This window comes from Gadus chalcogrammus, chromosome 8 (assembly GCF_026213295.1).
Source record: "Gadus chalcogrammus isolate NIFS_2021 chromosome 8, NIFS_Gcha_1.0, whole genome shotgun sequence".
Taxonomy (NCBI): domain Eukaryota; kingdom Metazoa; phylum Chordata; class Actinopteri; order Gadiformes; family Gadidae; genus Gadus; species Gadus chalcogrammus.
This window is the reverse complement of record NC_079419.1, coordinates 18,173,925-18,188,936: the sequence shown is the minus strand read 5'-3', so window position 1 is coordinate 18,188,936 and position 15,012 is coordinate 18,173,925. Positions and strand designations below refer to the sequence as shown.

General features: G+C 49.1%; 2 protein-coding genes across 7 annotated transcripts in view; one reads left to right on the top strand and one right to left on the bottom strand.

Annotated features, from left to right (window-relative positions):
* The window catches only part of dync1i2b (dynein, cytoplasmic 1, intermediate chain 2b), a 10,689-nt gene extending 5,722 nt beyond the window's left edge, over positions 1-4,967 (top strand). For all 6 annotated transcript variants that reach the window (XM_056596428.1, XM_056596426.1, XM_056596425.1 and 3 more), the window contains 9 exons: positions 59-158; positions 662-787; positions 1,136-1,282; positions 1,678-1,791; positions 2,239-2,372; positions 2,925-3,069; positions 3,849-3,989; positions 4,372-4,497; positions 4,841-4,967. In XM_056596428.1, coding sequence (XP_056452403.1) covers positions 59-158; positions 662-787; positions 1,136-1,282; positions 1,678-1,791; positions 2,239-2,372; positions 2,925-3,069; positions 3,849-3,989; positions 4,372-4,497; positions 4,841-4,939 — 1,132 coding nt within the window. In that variant the 3' untranslated portion in view covers positions 4,940-4,967. The remainder of the gene's footprint in view (positions 1-58; positions 159-661; positions 788-1,135; positions 1,283-1,677; positions 1,792-2,238; positions 2,373-2,924; positions 3,070-3,848; positions 3,990-4,371; positions 4,498-4,840) is intronic.
* A 1,243-nt stretch (positions 4,968-6,210) lies between these two features.
* On the bottom strand, positions 6,211-14,854 carry slc25a12 (solute carrier family 25 member 12). Its single transcript, XM_056596422.1, has 18 exons — positions 14,759-14,854; positions 13,967-14,020; positions 12,931-13,076; positions 12,261-12,376; positions 11,781-11,920; positions 11,157-11,303; positions 10,721-10,859; positions 10,273-10,366; positions 10,035-10,119; positions 9,719-9,800; positions 9,447-9,605; positions 9,037-9,089; positions 8,844-8,924; positions 8,507-8,647; positions 8,253-8,391; positions 7,822-7,980; positions 7,640-7,730; positions 6,211-7,385 (listed from the first exon to the last, which is right to left on the bottom strand). Exons 1-18 carry the CDS (start codon positions 14,768-14,770, stop codon positions 7,181-7,183), a joined length of 2,043 nt encoding a protein of 680 aa, XP_056452397.1. The 5' UTR covers positions 14,771-14,854; the 3' UTR covers positions 6,211-7,180.
* Between the last annotated feature and the right edge of the window lie 158 nt (positions 14,855-15,012).

Sequence of the window (15,012 nt, the reverse complement as noted above, 5' to 3'; positions counted from 1 at the left end):
ATTCATTTTATGTAAAAACGTCCACTTGCTTAATTTTTTGGTATTTCCGTGTCATCAGCGAAATGCAGGCTGGCGCCAAGTTGGTGCTGAACAGACAGTTTGCAGACGAACGCTGGACAAAGAACCGAGTGGTCACCTGTCTCGACTGGTCCCCACAAGTATGTCTTTCTGTGTGTGTGTTTGTGTGTGCGTGTGTGTATGTGTGTGTGTGTGTGTGTGTGTGTTATTGAATTGATCTGAGGGGAGACACAATTAATTCCTAATTAAGATCCCCCAACCCAATCTCAGTATTCTATCATTATTGCGCCATCATTTCTCCAAATAGAATCCCTAGTGCTTTCAAGCACAAACATTAGACATCAGCTTATTCAGTTTAATATGAAAAGGCAGGTGAATACTTGCTGACACTGGGTCTCCAAGGCCCGGCCCATCTGCCGACTGCCGTCAGCACCTCTTACAGCGCACACGCCCTCGCTGTGCTCTCACACGCCCTCGCTGTGCATGCGTTTTGTGGTAGCACACAGAGTCCCAGGTCCTGTTCCTAGGCAGCCAATGAGAGACCTTTGATGCTTCGGTGTGTGGACCGTGTGTTGTCTCGTCGTGGGCCTTCTGGGTTCTGCTGTGATTGTGACGCCCGGGTTCGTTGTTGTCGCCTGTCCAGTACCCAGAGCTGCTGGTGGCGTCGTACAACAACAACGAGGACGCCCCGCATGAGCCCGACGGCGTGGCACTGGTCTGGAACCTCAAGTACAAGAAGAACACGCCCGAGTACACCTTCCACTGCCAGGTCAGTCCCCGGGCGCGCCGCAACGCTCTGATTGGTCAGAATCACTTCAAAAGGCTGCACGGTTCAGAGGACACAGTGGCTAGTCGTCTGGGTGTTAAGCTCTATAAATAGACTACACATCTGGTACATTGTACTGTATTGGTCCGAATCGCTTCACAAGGCCCCACTCATGATCCGATACAGTACAATGTACCAGATGTGTACTCTATAAGCCCATCCGGGCTTATAGAGTACACATCTGGTACATTGCACTGTATCGCTTCACAAGGCCCCACTCATGAGTACAAAGTAGCAGATGTGCTACTCTATAAAACCGGCCGGGCTCTGACTGTACGTGTGCCCTTGCAGTCGGAGGTGATGTCAGCAGGCTTCGCCCGCTTCCACCCCAACCTGGTGGTGGGCGGGACGTACTCGGGACAGATCGTCCTGTGGGACAACCGGAGCAACAAGCGCACCCCCGTGCAGAGGACCCCGCTGTCGGCGTCCGCACACACGGTGACACGCACGCACACACACGCACGCACGCACGCACGCACGCACGCACGCACGCACGCACGCACGCACGCACGCACGCACGCACGCACACACACACACACACACACACACACACACACACACACACACACACACACACACACACACAGACACACGATGACACGGTTCTGATGTGCGTGCATATTTTCATCACCTCGTCACATATGTTGTTGGGGTATGTGATTCAGAAGGCTCTCTGATTGGCTCTTAGGTTAGTGTTTAGCTTAGCGTTATCTTTATTGTTGGTTAGCGCTATGGTAAGAATTAGCGCTAAAACGTTTGCATTAGCGTGGTCATTAAGGTTACAGTTAGCCTTGAGCCTGTAGCTGACGCGTCTCTGTGGCTCTGTCTCCCAGCACCCGGTGTACTGTGTGAACGTGGTGGGCACCCAGAACGCCCACAACCTGATCAGCATCTCCACGGATGGCAAGATGTGCTCCTGGAGCCTGGACATGCTCTCCCAGCCACAGGTAGGCCTCACTGTGCAAACACAAGCACACGATACATGCACACTGGCACACGCATGCTTTTACTGCTGATGCAGAGAATGTTGTCATGGTCAACTGGTCAATAGGTTATGGTGTGAAAGACCACAATAGTAGTAAGGAAAAAGTTTAACAATGACCCATATGCAGTGACCATTGCCCTGCAGGGACAATAACCCTTCTAGTTAGGGTAAGGGGTAGTGTTTCGGCCTCTAGAGTCCATATATGTATCTCTAGGTTCCACTGCTACCCTTAAATAATCTACGTTATAACTGACCCATATTATGTAGTGGCGATCAAGAGCTAGTGCATAGAAGCTACTGTATCCAAGCTTAAGGCCCTCTAGCCTTATGGGGGCTCCAGCTCTATGCCAGGTGTGAGTGTGTGTGTGTGGGGGCCTGACCCCCTGTGGTCTCTGTGTGCCCCCTGCAGGACAGCCTGGAGCTCATGTTCAAGCAGAGCAAGGCGGTGGCCGTCACCTCCATGGCCTTCCCCCTCGCCGACGTCAACAACTTTGTGGTGGGCAGCGAGGACGGATCGGTGTACACCGCCTGCCGCCACGGGAGGTGGGTGGGCACTACCGCCGATATTAGCGCCAACAGATGAATGGCATAGGGAGATTAAAGAGTCAATTATACTATGAGCTGGTACTGACGGTGACAATGACAGTTGCTATTAGCTCGATGCTGGTATTATTCAACTCTCTGTCAAAGGTTCAATTTATTATATTATATTTAGGGCATTTAGCCCTAGTTTTTGTGCAAAGCGACTTTCATTCTTAAACACTTTCACACACCAACAGCGGTGTGAACCATGCAAGGGGACAGCCAGCTCACCAGGAGGAGTTAGGTTAGGAGTCTTATCCAGGGGCACCTCAACAGTAGGAGGAGCAAGGGATTTAACTAGAGACGTTCCAGTCACAAGTATACCCACTCATTATCGTTATTGTTCTAGCATTATTACAACATTTTGTTCACGGTTGATGACATGAGTTTGATGTTTTTAATGCAACAATGTTTGCCTGTAGCTTTTAAGGGTTGAAAATGTAGTTTAGCAGATTTGCTCATGAAACATTGTTACGGTCTGTGTGCGGGGTGTGTGATGCGTGTGCGCTGCAGTAAGGCGGGCATCACGGACGTGTTCGAGGGCCACCACGGCCCCGTGACCGGGCTGAGCTGCCACAGCGCGGCGGGGGCCGTGGACTTCTCCCACCTCTTTATCTCCTCCTCCTTCGACTGGACCGTCAAGCTCTGGAGCACCAAGGTAGCACACACACACACACACACAGGCACACGCATGCACACGCACACACACACACACACACACACACACACACACACACACACACACACACACACACACACACACACACACACACACACACACAAGCACGCATACACCCACCTATGCACACACGCCTGCAGGCACACGCACACATACACACAGGCACACACACACACACACACACACACACACACACACACACACACACACACACACACACACACACACACACACACACACACACACACACACACACACACACACACACACACACACACACACACACACAGGCACACTCTGTGCACACTCTGAAGTTTGCACAGAGTGTGTCTCTGAAGGGGAAGCTTGTGGCCTGGTTTGAAAGCCGGTTGGGCCACTGGTGATGCTCTGTGTCTCTGGGGACTCTCAGTAAGATGGTGCCCTCTGGTGCAAGACGAGGAGAGAGGGGAGCTAGAGACAGACCCGCACACAGGCTTCTTTCTCTTCACTACAACATAGAGAGAGAAATGGGGTCCGAACAAGGACAGCTGCTTATAAGATGGAGAGCTCTTGAGGAGAGAAACACACTTTAAGCAGTCTGTTTTTCTTGAGTTAGAATGAACATTTACAGGTTAAAAACACATTACGTATGTTCAATTTCTGAGGTTATGACACGCAGTGTACAGGGGTGGAAATAAACATGAGCAATCCGAATAATTCTTAGGAGGTTACGGGAGTTATTTTGTCCTCATTGCGGCTGATGCGTCCCGTCCCTGCAGAGCACCCGTCCGCTGTACTCGTTTGAGGACAGCTGCGACTACGTGTACGACGTGATGTGGTCCCCCACCCACCCCGCCCTGTTCGCCTGCGTGGACCTGGCCGGGCGCCTGGACCTCTGGAACCTCAACAACGACACCGAGGTGCACCTCACACACCCATTCACAACTCTACAAATCATTAGCGCGCATTAAAAATACACGAAGCTCATGGCGGTCACTCAATTATTGAAATGTAGAAGAGAGCTTTTCTTAAACCTAAGAGGTTCGCTTTTTCGGGCCGTGATAGTCTAGTGATTAGGGTGTTTGACTCCCAGCTGAAAGGTTTTGGGTTCGACACCCCATGACCACAGCACAACTGTGAGCATCCACCATTGGCCCTATGCTCCGCCCGCACCTTCATTACATTACTCTGACTTATCAGTCATTTCAGCATCAGGCAGCATCTGTTCAATGAACAAGTAGCCTTCTATTGGACCAGTGCTTCTGACTGCTAACGGGGGGTTTTGTCTGCGGGTGGGTTAAGGTCCCCACTGCCAGCGTGTGTGTGGAGGGGGCTCCGGCTCTGAACCGCGTGCGGTGGTCCCACTCTGGGCGAGAGATTGCCACCGGGGACTCTGACGGACAGGTGCAGGTCTACGACGTGGGAGAGGTGAGTTCTCCCTGCCGGTGTCATTTGTGCTCCACCCTGCACTGAGACGAGGCTATTCATCACTCTGTGCACATCTTGTACACAACAAATTGTACTATTAGCTCTAATTGTATTATTATCTTGATATTACAAACATTGTGTCTTTGACACGCCGTTCTCATTTACCAGTAATACTATTGGTAATTACCGGTAGTCAACAAACTAATTACCATAGGTCTTCAATATTCAACCGTCCCCATGGTTTGGATTCTGGTTGCCAGGCAGGACGTCGCCTCCCTTCTGGACCGCTCCACTGCCCCCACCCTTCCCTCGGTGACGCTTGTGTTGTGTCGTTTCCTTTTAGCAAATCTGCGTCCCCAAGGCGGACGAGTGGACCCGCTTCGTGCGGACGCTGGCCGAGATCAACGAGAACCGCGAGGAGGCGGAGGAGCTGGCCGCCTGAAGGCCGGGACGGCGCGGCGCCCCGCACGCCCCCCACGCCCCCACGCCCCCCCCCCCCCCAGGCCCAGCACCGCTGCCCCGCTTACCGCTGGCCAGCGCTCCGGTCTCTCTCTCGCTTCCAGCTTCATCCTCACCACTGACTTAAACACTAACCCATCTGACGGCCGACTGACCCCAGACGAGGGCGCTACAGAGCTAGAACGACCAGAACAGACAGCTTAGAGCAGAAATCGGTTGTAGATTGTCCATTTCTGTTGTCTTTTGGGTAGATGGACCGGTTAGAGATGCGTTAGAGGGGTCGTGGATGTGTGTAGCTGCAGGGAGCACTGTGTTATGGGTTTCATTTGGAATGAGAAATGGCAGTTGATTCGAAGGCTCATCGCCCGAGTAGTGCCTGTGTCCAATAGTTCAGCGTAAGTGTAAAGATCGAGTCTGTTCTGTCTATTCTAGCTCTATGCCGGCGTCCTCAGGATTTCAGTTTGGAGACCATGCACTCTCTTTAAAAACCTCAACCGTCAAGCTCTTTTTTTAAAATATGCAAAACCTTTGTACTTGCACCTTTTTATTACCATTTGAGTGTTTTTACATGTTTTACTATTTCGCTGTAGGTCTACGCTACACTTGGCTGAGGATTTGCGTGCGTGTTCACAGCACGGAGAATATGTACACTACACTAGCTAACATATCTCTGCTGTACAACCTTTCCATCGCCCCTTTGAAAAGGATTTTAATTAATTGACACTCACTCTGGCCTGCGTTATCTTTTGAGTTTCATCTGTATATTTAATATTTATTCTGCCTTTTGTGTTTATTATTATTATTATCATCTCTTGTACTGTCGCACAGCCTGTTGCTTTGAGCTGTCTTAGACTAAAGTGGTTTGTTTCTGATCTTAGCACTCTACAGCCAGTAGTTTAGTTACTTGGCGGAAAGAAAAAAAACATGTCCTTACATTTCCTTGAATTTGTTGACACTACCTAGGTTAAGATTTTATTCCTGTACCAAAGTCTTACGGTGTTTTCAGTGTATTGAATACTAGGTAACCCTTTCCTGGCCTGTCCCCTTTTAGGGAGCCTATTAAGACTGATGAAATATGATGTATTTCTCTTACTACTCTTTACAAAATGCAGTCTGGATTATTCAACCCAGCCCAAAATGATTTTGAAATTGTACATTTGAAAGTGAGCTCACGATGTTATCATATCCGCATTTTCAAATAACAATCAGTATGAAAGAAACAACAATGTAATCGAAGACCAATCTCTGCATTTTATGAAGACATATTGTACTGCCCATTCCTCCCCTTGTACTTTGTCATTTAAATAAATTAAGTCAGCTTGGATAAAATTAATATGGACGATTTATTTCCATAAAATACAGTACAATGAATGCATTGATATACATTAAAGGTATTATTAGATATTTTACCGAATGGTGATTATTTTTTTTGTTTATCAAGAAAACAACTGAATGAAAAATATCTGTACATCAGTAAGAGTGATTCTCAGAGATCAAAGGCCAAACATCTCTTCCGTAGCATCCCAGTACTGTGAAGCCAAATCACCTAAACCCCATCACATACGCCCTTTTTTTTTCTTTAAAAGCCAAGGCAAAGCAAACAATCCGTCAAGAATCAGTTTACTGTTATTCATCCGTCACTGTGGCATCTCTGTACAGATCTACAATATGTACAGTCACTGCGCGGGCCAATCAAGACCAACTCTCAACACACCCTGCTCCAAGAAGCCCCTCCCCCTCCATGCTCACTGTCCAATCAGAGAAGTCCTACTCACACTGTGCATCAGACAGAAAATAAATCAAATATATATATATAAGCTAATCATGAGCGAGCGACGGAAAACAAATAGTGCCAAATGCTCTGCTAAGGTTTGTCTCTCTGGAGTTTAAATGTTTTCGTTCATGTTTTTTTTTTTTTACAAATGCTCGGGAATGGGGGGAAGGGTACACATAATTGGAGAGCATTAGAAGACGCATGCAGCCACTGAAGACGCGCCTCGGGGTAGCTCCTCTGCTGCTCCTTCACCCCCGCCCAGTATCTTTGTTCTTCCGTTTCATGGCTCCTCATGTGGAGTGCTTTACAATGTGTGTTTGTGCGTATGTGTGTATGTGTATGTGTATGTGTATGTGTTTGTGTGTGTGTATGTGTCCCTCTCTCCCAGTAGTAGTAATGGTGGTGGTGGTGGGGGAGGAGGCGAGAGACGGTGATCTGCAGGGGCCCGCTCTAGGGGGCCGGCGTCTTGGCGGGCTCCGCCTGGTGTATGCTGACCACGCCCGAGGACTTGAACTTGGGCAGGTGGAGGCCGAACTTGTTCTCCACGCCGGCGAAGGTGGCGGCCGCCAGACGGTAGCCGCCCACGTGCTCGGCGTGGATGGGGGGCAGCTCCGAGATGCGGGACTTGGGGGTGGGCTCGGAGCCGGCAGGACGACTGGGGGGGAGGAAGAGAGATAGAAAATACGTTTTTCCCAGAGAATTACATTTAATGTCTAGGGTGACATCCTGCTGTGAGGTAAAGGGTTCATGACCATGACCGCCATCACAGGCTGGGTTTGAACCCTTCGGACCTAACCCAGTCAAATTCTGGGGGCTGGCGGCCTTACATCGGGGGATACATCAGCCCACTGCAAATGTATGCTAAACGACCGACTGAACTGGAGAGGCGATATTCTAGATTCCACTTACTGTCCGCCAAAGTCCACATAGAACCACCTCTGCAGGAGCTCATAGGTCAACAGAGTCACACCGAACTGAGGGGAGGACCGGCACACACGCGCTGGGGAGGGAAGAGAACACACAAACACAGGTCATCATCCTCCTCCTCCTCCTCCCCCTCCCCCATCACCATCCACAGGAGCGCGTCTCACCTCCGGCTCCCTTCCACAGGGCTCTGAACCCCTCCTCCTGCATGATCTTCCTGAAGCAGTCGATGACGCCCGTGTAGCTGGTCTGGCCCGCCCTCGCCGCCACCTGCAGCCGCGTCTTGATGACGTCCGCGGGGGTCACCAGCGAGGCGGCGGGAATACCTGGCGTGGGTCAGCGGCGCAGTCAGTTGGCGGTCAATCCTTGATTGACATCTCTCGGGGTCATTAGCATTTTGGGTTGGGGTTAGTGTTGTAGTTACATTCTAGATAATCTCTAAAACCTGGATCTTGGCATTACAAATACCATTATCATTACCAAGGTGGTTTTATGAATGACAAATATACATATTCTCTTTCAATTTTGAATAAGATTTTTGAATAAGTTATAATGTTGTTATATCTATTTAATTACTTTCTCTTTTAAATGAGGTTACCTGCAATGGCGCCGGCGGTGAGCAGCTGCAGTGCTCCCAGCCTGCCTTGCTCATCAGCAAACTCTGCCTTGACGTGGGCGTACACCGGGAAATATATGGCTGAGAAGGGGATGTCCCTCAGGAAACACGCTTTGGCTCCCTGGACAGGCGAACACAAAGAAAGAGTAGAATCAAGAGTGTGGGAAAGCAAAAAATCTTTTTGAAATGAGAGGCCGTGGGGGCCGGACGCCGGCGACGGTTAACCCCTGAGGTACCTTGTAGAGGCCGAAGAAGCCCAGGTCGCGGACCACGTTCAGGGCGCTGACTCGGGGGCCGGTGGTGATCTCCCCGGCCACCTGCAGGCGGATCTTGACGATCTCCAGAGGGTTGGTGAAGATGACCTGGGAGCCCCCGGCCTGCGGAGAGCGAGAGAGAAGACGTTAGAGCGCCGCCAGGTGGAAACAACGCGCTGCGGCTCAAAGGGAGCAATTTGTCACCTCGGTTGTCATTGGTTATCAGATTAATAATTAATTATGTATAATCATATGATAAAATAAAGTCTGAATATAAGAGACGTGCCCCCCAAAGCCCCACAGGGTGGGCTCTACTTACACACGCTCCCGACATAATCTCTGCGAAGAGAGGAATGGAGCCGTCTTTGGTGGTGAACTTGTCTCTCACAAAGTCATTGACCTGCAGACAGGAACACACAGTGAGCGGTGGGGGGCTTCACATCAGACAGGCGGGAGGGGGGGACGGCTGGAGGGGCGGCGAGTGGAGGCTAGGGAGAGGTGAGGGGGCTCACCGTGAGTTTGATGGCCTTCTCCGGAGCCACGCCTATGAGCTGGGGGACCAGACCTGGGGGACAGGGTCAATCAGGGGGACAGCGGCGTTTGAATTCAACGGACACCAAGTCACACAGGGGCAGAGAATTATCAGAACAAAACAGTTCATCAGAGACTTAATCCATACGTTATTACGGATTAAATTAAGAGTTGTGATGCATAATTCGGAGCAAGAATTTCTCGTCCATACGACCAACTTTTTGAGAATGTGCTAGAGGTTGCATAAGGTAGAGTCATTTGCATTTATCCAGGTTGCAAGCGATACAGGGTCAAACTGGAGCGATATACAGTGAGGGGACCAATGAAGGAGCGGGGTTGGAGAGAGGGAGAGCAGAAGAAGAGCCAGAGGCCGGCGCGGTCCGGGGCCTACCTCTGTAGAAGCCGAAGAAGCCCTCGTAGCGCAGCACCTTCTTGGCGCAGTCGAAGCTGTTCTTGTACATGAGCTCTCCCACGAAGGAGCCCGTGGACCTCTGGTTCTGCATGCGGGTCTTCACCAGGTCAATGGGGTACACCGCCGTGGCCCCCGTGGCTGAGTGGACACACACACACACACACACGCGCGCGCGCGCGCGTCAGACCACATGACGGGGGGCTAGATGGCTTGTCTGAGCCCGGTGTTGTGTCTCTGTCAGCAGGACTGACCTCCAGCGATGGCGCCAAGGGAGAACCTGTAGGCAGACTCCGCTGCTTGGAGATACACCGGCCTCGATGTGTCCCCCTGGGCCTGGGAACGCACACACACACAAGGTATCTTTACCAACCCTGAGGGGCAAATTGATACACAGCCGGCAGTGAAAAAGAAGCAGCAAACACATAACGAATAAGACAACAAATAACACACACACACACACTAAATAAATGGTTGTTATGTCAGCTCTTCAAGTGAGCGTGTCTGCAAACGTATCTAGCGGATAGCACTCACTCCCTCACTGCAGACACATCCCCACACGCCCAGTACCTGTTTCTGGGCCTCCACCAGGTGGTAGGGCAGAGAGCCTTCCTCTAAGGGGGCTATCCTCTCGATGTCGGCCAGGTTCAGACGCCTAGTGAGACGCACAGGACGCAGAGCCACCTCAACATTAGGTGGCGTACTAAAACAGTTTGGGGTCCATGCATATTCTGTTTGCCTGAATTTCATGTTGGGTTCATGCTTTTTGATGATGACGATGATGATGGAGACGAAGATCGTTTCTTACCCAGAGGCGGAGTGAAGCCCGGAGAGTTGGTACAGGATGTCAATCTCCATCGGAGTGACCTGGCCAAACCTGTTGGCGGCGTGGACAAACTCCTCTACAGGAAAACGGGGGGAAGGGGAGAAAGACATTTCATCAGTTGCCATGGATACATGACACCAGTTGCTATGGATACTGCCAGATAAAGAAACAGTCACCGTCCCCCAATCTTAAAAAAACGTGCCTGTGTGTGTGTGTGCCTGTGTGTGTGTGTGCCTGTGCCTGTGTGTGTGTGTGTGTGTGTGTGTGCCTGTGTGTGTGTGTGTGTGTGTGTGTGCCTGTGTGTGTGTGTGTGTGTGTGTGTGTGTGTGTGTGTGTGTGTGTGTGTGCCTGTGTGCCTGTGTGCCTGTGTGCCTGTGTGCCTGTGTGCCTGTGTGCCTGTGTGCCTGTGTGCCTGTGTGTGTGTCAATACCTTTGGTGACCAGCGTGTCCTTGCGCGTGCCGGCCAGTGTGCTGTAGATCTTGCGGATCAACTCCATGTTGTTGAGGAGGGAGTTGAAGGCGTTGAAGTAGGAGAAGCTGACCATGTGCGAGGTGTTGCCCCCTGCAGCCTGCAGAAGGGAACAGCGACTTGTTATCACTAGTGGGGAGGGGTGATCAGCCACTGAACAAACGGGCCGTTGCCCTTTCACTTTCAAACTTATTGGTGACATTATCGGTATGACATTTAGCAATGTTGAAGTGGGAACAGATAAGTGAACGGAGGGGAATCGTACGGATAAAAGTCACGAGGGCAAAATTACAACAAGGCCCAGATGAAACCAGAAACCAAATTGGTCTCATAGTAATATGAGCCGTAAATCTGCACAGTTTAGTTTGCAAAGCAGATAACAGTGAAACCCCCTTACTGAAACCAGGTTCTCCTCCACAAATGGCGTGAGCATGTGGTGCCGGATGGTGGCCATGATGTCACTGAAGTCCATGGCGGAAATGGCGCCGCTCTTGCCATTGTCCTTCTGGGCAAAGGCCTGGCGGGCATGCTCCAGCTGCAGCTCCTACACAACACACCACAGGGCCGGGCGGTCAAACACAGGAGCCCAGAGCCACACAGCACGTCTTTTGGGCCAATGTGGGGCTGATATAAGACATTAATGCTCATGAGCACTATGGAAGTCAGTGTAAGAATTTACAGTATTGTAAATACTGTGTATTTAGCGTTTATCTTTATTTTTACAAGATCCCATATTTTACTTTTTTTATATATGGAGTATTTAAAAGTGTGATATCTGATATGTATATATATTTTGACTTTGACTATGAAAATATTTTTTCTCATGCCAATAAAGCTTTTTTTAATTGAATGGCACGTTTATGTCTATGTTTTTTGCAAAGCTCTGAATTAGTTAGGGTCTCAACCGCTTCAGAGGCCATCCCCCCCAAAAGAGCAAGGCAAAACTCCTTTAATATGTGTGTACATAATGGAATTATTGTGTGTGTGCGTGTGCATGCATGTGTGCGTGACCCAGTCGTACCTGTAGGAACTGGGTGAACTCCAGGTAGCTGAGGCGTTTCTTGCGGTCGTGGCCGAAGTGCAGGCGGATGAACTCACAGTCCCAGTTGAAGGGAATGTGGTGGTGCACCGTGGTCTGGCCGAAGATATCTCGCACATTTTCTGCATGTTCAATTAGAAACGTACCCGTGAGCCACGACAAAACACAGCCCTTCCATCCTCTTTAGTCAAATAGCTGCCTTGATCTGCATTTACGTCACACGTTTAATACACAAGTCCCCTGTTGTCTAAGTACGACAAAAAGTGTGTGATTAACATCGGCAAGCAGAAAATCCACACGTCGAAGGCTAAGTCTTATATAATCTGGTCAACAATACATCGCCTAAAACCAAAAGGAACACAACGGGTCCTTGTAGAACTCCATAGTTAACTCAGGGTGTGTGAAGTACTGCAGAGAGTAAACCCACTTTTCTAATGGACACATGAAACCCGTTTCTCCTACCAAAGGAAATGTCTCCTGTTCCTGTCTTGTCAAACAGCTGGAAAGCAACTATGAAGAGGGCGTCTGGGACACACAGCACCGACTCGAATGCTAGGAACTCCTGGAATGAGATCAGTCTGAGTGTGTGTGTGTGTTTGTGGAGAAGAGACAGAGAGACAAACATGTGTTATACTTTGTAAAGAGATCATCAATAGCCTTGGTTAGACGGAAAAGGATGAGTCCTGTAATCACAATGCCATGTATCTTGATGAGTAAAACCATTTTTTCTTTTGATTGGAGTATATTTGCCCAACCTACAGTAAAAGTTTAAAAGGATCTAAAAGGACTCCAAACCCTTCCTCTTTTCAGATGTAATGATTAACCCACATAATTAACCCTCTTAATTCATGCACTAATCATAGAATAATAAAGATAGCCCATGAGATTTTAGATTTATTATATCAGTAAGCTGACCTAATAGCGATCGTGGATCAGACAAGACCCACTCCAACTTCAATTAGCGGTGATAAACACAACGTGAAGCTCTCTTTGTGTGTGTGTGTGTGTGTACGTGTGTGTGTGTGTGTGTGTGTGTGTGTGTACGTGTGTATACGTGGGTGTATGTGTGTGTGTGTGTACGTGTGTGCGTGTGTGTCAGTCAGCTTTTGTGGTGGGTTGTGTTTGGATCTACCCGTCTTTAGTGGTGTCTGCCACTCCAGCGATGAGTTGGACAGTTTTGGGGTTGTGGTGGATTTGCGTGTGCAGTCCCAGGTACTTCTGGACAAAGTCTCCTGGGGTCATTAACTTCTCGCCATCCTTGTCTGCTACGCTGGCATACTGAAGGAGGAGACGACAACACCAGAGGGTTTCAAGCTTGTGAAGCGCACCCTCATAAAATACAGTTTACACAGACACACGACATCTGGGGTATGTGGGGTAGGTAAACATTTCTTTATTATGTGGCGAGGAAACTACTAATTTTAGCACTTATCTTCATACAACATTTCAGAAACACTACACTGCAAATAAGGCAACAAGAACTTTGCATATGCAAACCCCCCCCCCACCCCCAAGGTCTTTGCAGGCTAATGCATCCAATATAGCCTCGAACACATGTTTGCTTGTGACGGGTGTGGTTTTGTGTTAATCCCCACTAGCCTCGGCTGACCTCCACACAAATGTCCCCAGCACTAAACACATGCAACCTTTAAAATACTCCGTCTACGTTTCAAATCACTGCTCATACACAAAGCACAAGGTAGTCGGATTGGATCCAATGAGACGAAACGTTTAATAATTATATAACAAAGTGAGCCAAATACTGCCACACATAGAACCAACAGGGCTTTGTAAGCAAGAGGGGAAAATAAGTAAACGAAAGCAAAATATGCAGCCACCTAGTGATGGTTCACATAGAACCAGCTGATTACACAGTCGTTACAATGACTTTACATAACCAATCATTCACGGAAATCATGACTTTCGAAGGCAATTGTAAGTAGCCTGCAGGACTAGCCTTCAAATAAACCCTAATTTGCTTGAGACTTGGGCAATCAAACGGTGTGGGAGCACAATTATGTTGTAATATGTTGTAATTCAAATCGTGTGACACAACCTTAGAAGACCTCGAGTTATGAAATTGGTTGTTGTTGAATCAAAGTTGAAACGATATAAGTATGAGTAACATGAATTAATATATATTTAGTTATTAGATAAATCGTACTTACTTTCTGGAAGATTGCCTTGAGCTCACTTGGGTCCGCTCGTTTGGTGGATTGTATCTGGAGACAATTCAATAAATTGATTTAGTATGTTTTCCAAACTCTGCAGAAATTCCATGTATCGTCTGCGAGGTGAAGCGGGGATTATTATTCATAAGCGGGGAGCTATGATATTAATCACACAACACCAAGCCCAGAGCAGCTCAGGGTTGACGTCTCCTTGAAACGGCCCCAACCTTGAGACAGCTCAGCCCTCAACAGCGGGCTCAAAGGGATTCAAACGACAAACTAAGGCTACAAACACTGTACCGTGAGGTAGCTATCCGAGCAATAACCAACCAGCCAGCTATAAAACCAAACAATCGGAGCTAGTAAAGGCTAGCCGGGGTAGCTAGCGATGTAACCATTCAGATGGAAGAGGACACAAACCGTACGCTGGATTGAATAGGTTTAGCTCCAAGAACCAAGAAGACAAGGACGAACACAGGGGAAAATAATGGTTTACACGAAGCGAAACCAGCCGAGTCTCGATCTTTGATCTCATCGATCAGTCTGACAGCTGGTTAGCAGCACAGCGCCTAGCTGGAGGTTGAGGATGTATCATCAAGGCCAGCCACCGCCGGGCGTTAGCCCAGTGATGCTACAGCCTCCCGACACACACTATCTATCTGCTCCTTTTGTACTCGAATAGAGCCAGCACTCCTATCTTCACCGTTCACACGCTACAAAACTAACAAAAGCATGCCGCAATTGAAAGAAAAAACGTCAAAACGGTTAGGAGAGCTCTGCCGAAGTCACCTTGACCGCCATGCTGGTGTGACGTCACGTACAGTGACGAGAGAGCGGACGATGCGCGCGCTCTGGGTCTCGTCTTGTTGTAGGCAAAGAGAAGTGTGACACATGATGGGGGGTGAGGTGCTAGGTCGAGGACGCAGTGTCGGAGGCGAGGGGTCACATTGTTTAGCCTAATGTGTAACCAATGTGTGTGAAACAATAGGTACAGACAGGTTGATGATCTGCATGTCTGTCTACAGTATAGTGTGTAACCGGGT

Excerpts from the sequence above, each read along its gene's own strand:
- slc25a12 (XM_056596422.1), bottom strand. Across the intron at positions 8,648-8,843 it reads AGATTATGTCGGGAGCGTGT|GCCGGGGGCTCCCAGGTCAT; the intron begins GTAAGTAGAGCC and ends CGCTCTCCGCAG. Across the intron at positions 7,731-7,821 it reads CCTGTGGAAGGGAGCCGGAG|CGCGTGTGTGCCGGTCCTCC; the intron begins GTGAGACGCGCT and ends TTCCCTCCCCAG.